The sequence below is a fragment of the Heptranchias perlo genome, chromosome 29 (genome assembly GCF_035084215.1).
Source record: "Heptranchias perlo isolate sHepPer1 chromosome 29, sHepPer1.hap1, whole genome shotgun sequence".
In the NCBI taxonomy this organism is placed as follows: Eukaryota; Metazoa; Chordata; class Chondrichthyes; order Hexanchiformes; family Hexanchidae; genus Heptranchias; species Heptranchias perlo.
Genome location: NC_090353.1, coordinates 38,045,151 through 38,051,246, shown reverse-complemented (window position 1 = coordinate 38,051,246; position 6,096 = coordinate 38,045,151). Strand labels below are relative to the sequence as shown.

The following is a 6,096-nucleotide window of genomic DNA, read 5'->3' as shown; positions in this document are numbered from 1 at the left end:
TGGGGGAGGGGGCCCCCCCCCCCCCCGGTTATTGGGGGAGGGGGCCCCCCCCCCCCCGGTTATTGGGGGAGGGGCCCCCCCCCCGGTTATTGGGGGAGGGGCCCCCCCCCGGTTATTGGGGAGGGGGGGAAGGCCCCCCCCGCGGTTATTGGGGAGAGGGGGGGGAGGGGGCCCCCCCCCCCCGGTTATTGGGGGAGGGTGGGAGGGCCCCCCCCCCCCCCCCGGTTATTGGGGGAGGGGGGGAGGGCCCCCCCCCCGGTTATTGGGGGGAGGGGGGAGGGCCCCCCCCCCCGGTTATTGGGGGAGGGGGGAGGGCCCCCCCCCCGGTTATTGGGGGAGGGGGGGAGGGGCCCCCCCCCGGTTGAGGGGGGGAGGGGGCCCCCCCCCCGGTTATTGGGGGGGAGGGGGGGAGGGGCCCCCCCCCCCGGTTTATTGGGGGAGGGGGCCCCCCCCCCCGGGTTATTGGGGATGGGGGAGGGGCCCCCCCCCGGTTATTGGGGGAGGGGGGGAGGGCCCCCCCCCCCCCGGTTATTGGGGGGAGGGGGGGAGGGCCCCCCCCCGGTTATTGGGGGATGGGGGAGGGCCCCCCCCCCCACCCCCCCCCCCGGTTATTGGGGGAGGGTGGGGAGGGGCCCCCCCCCGGTTATTGGGGGAGGGGGGAGGGCCCCCCCCGGTTATTGGGGGAGGGGGGAGGAGGGCCCCCCCCCGGTTATTGGGGGATGGGGGGAGGGCCCAACCCCCCCCGGTTATTGGGGGTGATTATTGTCTCACTTTCTTTCTTTCCCCCGTTTCAGGCAAGATGCAGATTTTTGTGAAGACTCTGACGGGGAAAACCATCACCCTGGAGGTGGAGCCGAGCCGACACCATCGAGAATGTGAAGGCCAAGATCCAGGACAAGGAGGGTGAGGGCGGGAATGGGAGTCACATTGGGGCTCTGGCGGAGGGCGAGTGTCCTGGGGTTGGGGCTGGTCTGTCCTGGAGGCGAGGAGAGGGGGCAGTGTCCCGGGGAATCCCCCTGGCTCAGTGTCACTGGGGGCAGACAGTGGGTACGAGCACCTCTGGGTGGGGATCCCAGAGTAAAGAAAATGGGGTTCAGAGTCTGGGGGTGTTAATGTCAGTGAACCTTGTTGGTTGTGTGACGCTCTGCTCAGACCCCATCTGGAGACTGGGTTCAGCTCTGGGCCCCGCCCCTCAGGGAGGATTTATTGGCCTTGGAGGGGGAGCAGATTCACCAGAATGATACCGGGGCTAAAAGGGTTAAATTACGAGGACGGGTTGCACAGACTGGGCTTGTATTCCCTCGAGTGTAGAAGATTAAGGGGGTGATCTAATCGAGGTGTTTAAGATGATTGAAGGATTTGATAGGGTCGATAGAGAGAAACTATTTCCTCTGGGTGGGAGAGTCCAGAACAAGGGGGAATAATCTTAAAATCAGAGCCGGGCCGTTCAGGGGTGATGTCAGGAAGCACTTCCTCACACAAAGGGGGAGAAATCTGGAACTCTCTCCCCCCAAAGGCTGTGGATTTCTGGGGGTCAACTGGAGCTTCCAAGACTGAGATTAATGTATTTTTGTTTGGTATCGAGGGGCGTGGAGCAAGGGGGGGTAAATGGATTTCAGGTACAGATCAGCTATGATCTAATCGAGTGGTGGAACAGGCTCGATGGGCTGAATGGCCTGTTCCTATGTATGTGTGGGGGGGGGGGTTTACCCCGGGGTTTAGTGTGGGGGGGGGGGTTTACCCCGGGGTTTAGTCGGGGGGGGGGTTTACCCCGGGGTTTAGTGTGGGGGGGGGTTTACCCTGGGGTTTAGTGTGTGGGGGGGGGGGTGTTTACCCCGGGGTTTAGTCGGGGGGGGGGGTTTACCCTGGGGGTTTAGTGTGGGGTGTAGGGGGTGACCCCGGGGTTTAGTTTGGGGGGGGGGGGTTTACCCCGGGGTTTAGTTGGGGGGGGGGGTTTACCCCCGGGGGTTTAGTGTGGGGGGGGGGGTTTACCCCGGGGGTTTATTGTGGGGGGGGGGTTTACCCTGGGGTTTAGTGTGGGGTGTCGGGGTTTACCCCGGGGTTTAGTCGGGGGGGGGGGCAGTGCCGTGTGAATCTGGTGTTTAAACCCTGTGTTTCGATGCAGGGATTCCCCCGGACCAACAGCGTCTGATCTTCGCTGGGAAGCAGCTGGAGGACGGCCGCACCCTGTCTGACTACAACATCCAGAAAGGTCAGTGCAGCAGAGACGTCTCGGTCCACTGCGCGTCTGGCCGGAAGCCCCCGCGCTCCGCCCTCGCCCGGGCTGTGGGGGGGCTGGTTACACGGATCTGTTCTTAATACAAAATCACAAATGATGATTGAATATTTGAGCTCCTGGAGGTTAATGAGCAGACGCCATTTCCTGAATTTACTGTTGAATCCGATGTTTTTTAACTTTTTATTTAGAGTCGACTCTCCACCTGGTGCTGCGCCTGAGAGGGGGCGTCCTCGACCCCTCCCTCCGAGTCCTCGCTCAGAAATACAACTGTGACAAAATGATTTGCCGCAAGTAAGTAGCAGAGGGGGGGGGGGGGAAGGGGGTGCTGGTGGAGTGGGGGGGGGGGGAAGGGGGTGCTGGTGGAGTGGGGGGGGGGAAGGGGGTGCTGGTGGAGTGGGGGGGGGGGGAAGGGGGCGCTGGTGGAGTGGGGGGGGGGAAGGGGGTGCTGGTGGAGTGGGGGGGGGAAGGGGGTGCTGGTGGAGTGGGGGGGGGAGGGGGGGTGCTGGTGGAGTGGGGGGGGAAGGGGGGTGCTGGTGGAGTGGGGGGGGGGAGGGGGGTGCTGGTGGAGTGGGGGGGGGGGAGGGGGGGTGCTGGTGGAGTGGGGGGGGGGGGGAAGGGGGTGCTGGTGGAGTGGGGGGGGGGGAAGGGGGTGCTGGTGGAGTGGGGGGGGGGGGGAAGGGGGCGCTGGTGGAGTGGGGGGGGGAAGGGGGTGCTGGTGGAAGTGGGGGGGGGGAAGGGGGTGCTGGTGGAGTGGGGGGGGGGGAGGGGGGGTGCTGGTGGAGTGGGGGGGGGGAGGGGGGGTGCTGGTGGAGTGGGGGGGGAAGGGGGTGCTGGTGGAGTGGGGGGGGGGGGAGGGGGGTGCTGGTGGAGTGGGGGGGGGGGAGGGGGGGTGCTGGTGGAGTGGGGGGGGAAGGGGGGTGCTGGGGGGGGAGGGGGGGGAAGGGGGTGGGGGGGAAGGGGGTGCTGGTGGAGGGAGGGAGGGGGAGGGGTGGGGGAAGGGGGGGGTGCTGGTGGAGGGGGGGGAGGGGTGGGGGAAGGGTGGAAGTGGTGGGGGAGTGAGGGAGGGGGGGTCTCCCTCCCCTGTGTGGACTCCCCCCCACCAGAGGGAGTAGTTTCTCTTTATCCTCCCTATCAACTCCTTTTTTTTCACTAAGACCTCGTTTTGATGACTCCTCAATCTTAACCTCAAGGGAATATAAACCTGTCTCTGAACCTGTCCTTGTAATTTTAACTCTTAGCCCCAGTATTATTCTGGTGAATCTGAGCTGCACCCCCTCCAAGGCCAATCTCTCCATACATATAAGATTGTGAAGGGGCTTGATCGGGTGGATGCGGTAAGGATGTTCCCAAGGATGGGTGAAACTAGAACTAGGGGGCATAATCTTAGAATAAGGGGCTGCTCTTTCAAAACTGAGATGAGGAGAAACTTCTTCACTCAGAGGGTCGTAGGTCTGTGGAATTTGCTGCCCCAGGAAGCTGTGGAAGCTACATCATTAAATAAATTTAAAACAGAAATAGACAGTTTCCGAGAAGTAAAGGGAATTAGGGGTTACGGGGAAGCGGGGCAGGAAATTGGACATGAATTTAGATTTGTGGTTAGGATCAGATCAGCCATGATCTTATTGAATGGCGGAGCAGGCTCGAGGGGCCGATTGGCCTACTCCTGCTCCTATTTCTTATGTAATATCACTTCCTCCCCTTTGTCTTCCAGCTCTTTTGAGATAAAAGCCAACATTCCATTCGCCTTTTTTTTTTGTACTTGTTCACTGGCTTTGTGATTTCTGTACTTGGGCCCCGAAATCTCTCGGCTCCTCCACAGTTCCTGCTTTTCACCATTTAGGAAATACTCTGATCTTTCTTAGGTCCAAAGTGAATGACCTCACTCTTCCCCCACATTGAACTCCATCTGCCCCCAGTTTTTCTCCCACTCACTGAATCTCTCAATTGCCCTTTGCAACTTTCTGCTCCTGTCGACACTATTAACTCTGTCACTGTATCTAAGTCACCAAACTTGCGTTTACAGCTCTGGCTAGTCCCGCTGGTTTGGCTGCTCCCTGTCGCCCCGGCGATTCTGTTGGGGCTTCCCACGGGCCTGAGTTGCTGTCGGAGGGGTCGGGGGGTGCGATGCTTCTTTCCTGGAGATGCCGTTAACCGTGTGTCTGTTCCCTGCAGGTGCTACGCCCGTCTGCACCCCCGAGCTTCCAACTGCCGTAAAACCAAGTGTGGGCACACGAACAACCTGAGGCCCAAGAAGAAGCTGAAGTAAAGTGAGGGCCGGGGGGGCCGGTTACCCCGTTACACTTGTGTTTGTGCTAAATTTCCAATAAAAGTTGACATTGCATCTTCCTCAGCCCGAGTTACTCTCAGCACAACTTCAGGGGGGCAATCAAAGGCTCGAGTGTATTGGTGTGGTGCGGGAGGGGGGGGACACGATGTGGAGGGTCGGTGGGGTACGATGAGGGTGGCGGGTACGGTGGGGGAGGGAGGGGGGCGGGTACGATGGGGGGGAGGGGGTGGGGAATGGTGGGGGGAGGGGGGTGGGGTACGATGGGGGGGAGGGGGGCGGGTACGATGGGGGGGGAGGGGGCGGGGTACGATGGGGGGGAGGGAGGGCGGGGTACGATGGGGGAGGGAGGGGGTGGGGTACGGTGGGGGCGGGTTACGATGGGGGGGAGGGGGACGGGGTATGATGGGGGGAAGGGGGGCGGGGTACGGTGGGGGCGGGGTACCAATGGGGGGGAGGGGGGGGTACGGTGGGGGAGGGAGGGGGCGGGTACGGTGGGGGAGGGGAGTGGTGGGGGGCGGCGGGTGTTGGGCCTCCTGTGTATTAAATGCACCTCCTCACGGAGCTGGATGTACTGAGACAGCTTCTCATCTCAAACATTCAGTACGTTTTGTAAGTCCAGTGACCAGTAAATGCGGCAACCAATATACACAGCAAGATCCCACAGAGCAGCAAGCGTGAACGACTGGTTAATCTGTTTTGGTGTTGGGCAGGACGCAGCTGGAATGTTTGGTTTAACGCCTCAATCCAAAGGATCGAGCCACTGCTGCACATAGTGTCAGCCCCCAGGGTGGCCCTCTCTTTCCCCCACCCCAGGGTTGGAATGGGGCTCGAGCCCAGCTTCCGATCGGGGGCTACTTAAATCGGGTTGATTTTTCAATGCAGCACAGAAGGCGGCCATTCGGCCCATTGTGCCTGTGCTGGCTCTTTGAAAGAGCTATCCAATTAGTCCCACTCCCCCTGCTCTTTCCCCAGAGCCCTGCAAATTTTTCCCCTTCAAGTATTTATTCAATTTCCTCTTGAAAGTTATTGAATTTGCTTCCACCACCCTTTCAGGCAGCGCATTCCAGATCAGAACAACTCACTGAAAAACAATTCTCATTTAGCCTCTGGTTCTTTTGCCCTGGTGTCTGTGTCCTTTGGTCACCGACCCTTCTGCCATTGGATTCAGTTTCTTCCTATTTATTCTATCAAAACCCTTCCTGATTTTAAACCCCTCTATTAAATCTCAACCTTCTCTGTTTTAAACAGAACAATCTCAGCTTCTCCAGTCTCCACGTAACTGAAGTCCCTCATCCCTGGTACTGTTCTAGTAAATCTGTACCCACTCTAAGGAGAGCGGGAGCTGTGGTCCAGTGGTTGCAGTTGGGCAATGCCAGGTCTGTCAGCTCATGCCTGGGCAGTTTGACCCTTTCTCAATCTTTCTCCTATCCCCTACCCAGCAGAAGGACGAGCTGACCGTGGGCTGGTGTCTCTCTGGGCTGTGGAGTTACCATTTTCACTGACACCAGCAGTGGCTGAGCTTTGAGTAAAGCTCCCCTCGTGCACTGGTGTAATTCCTTTTCATCATTCA

The 6,096-nt window shown here is 60.2% G+C and overlaps 1 protein-coding gene across 1 annotated transcript; it reads left to right on the top strand.

Annotated features, from left to right (window-relative positions):
• Positions 1-784: 784 nt before the first annotated feature.
• Positions 785-4,585, top strand: LOC137299674 (ubiquitin-ribosomal protein eL40 fusion protein-like). Its single transcript, XM_067968609.1, is given in 5 exon segments — positions 785-859; positions 861-903; positions 2,126-2,212; positions 2,428-2,530; positions 4,412-4,585. Coding segments are annotated over 5 exon segments (387 nt in total). The 5' UTR covers positions 785-799; the 3' UTR covers positions 4,506-4,585.
• The last annotated feature ends 1,511 nt before the right edge of the window (positions 4,586-6,096 follow it).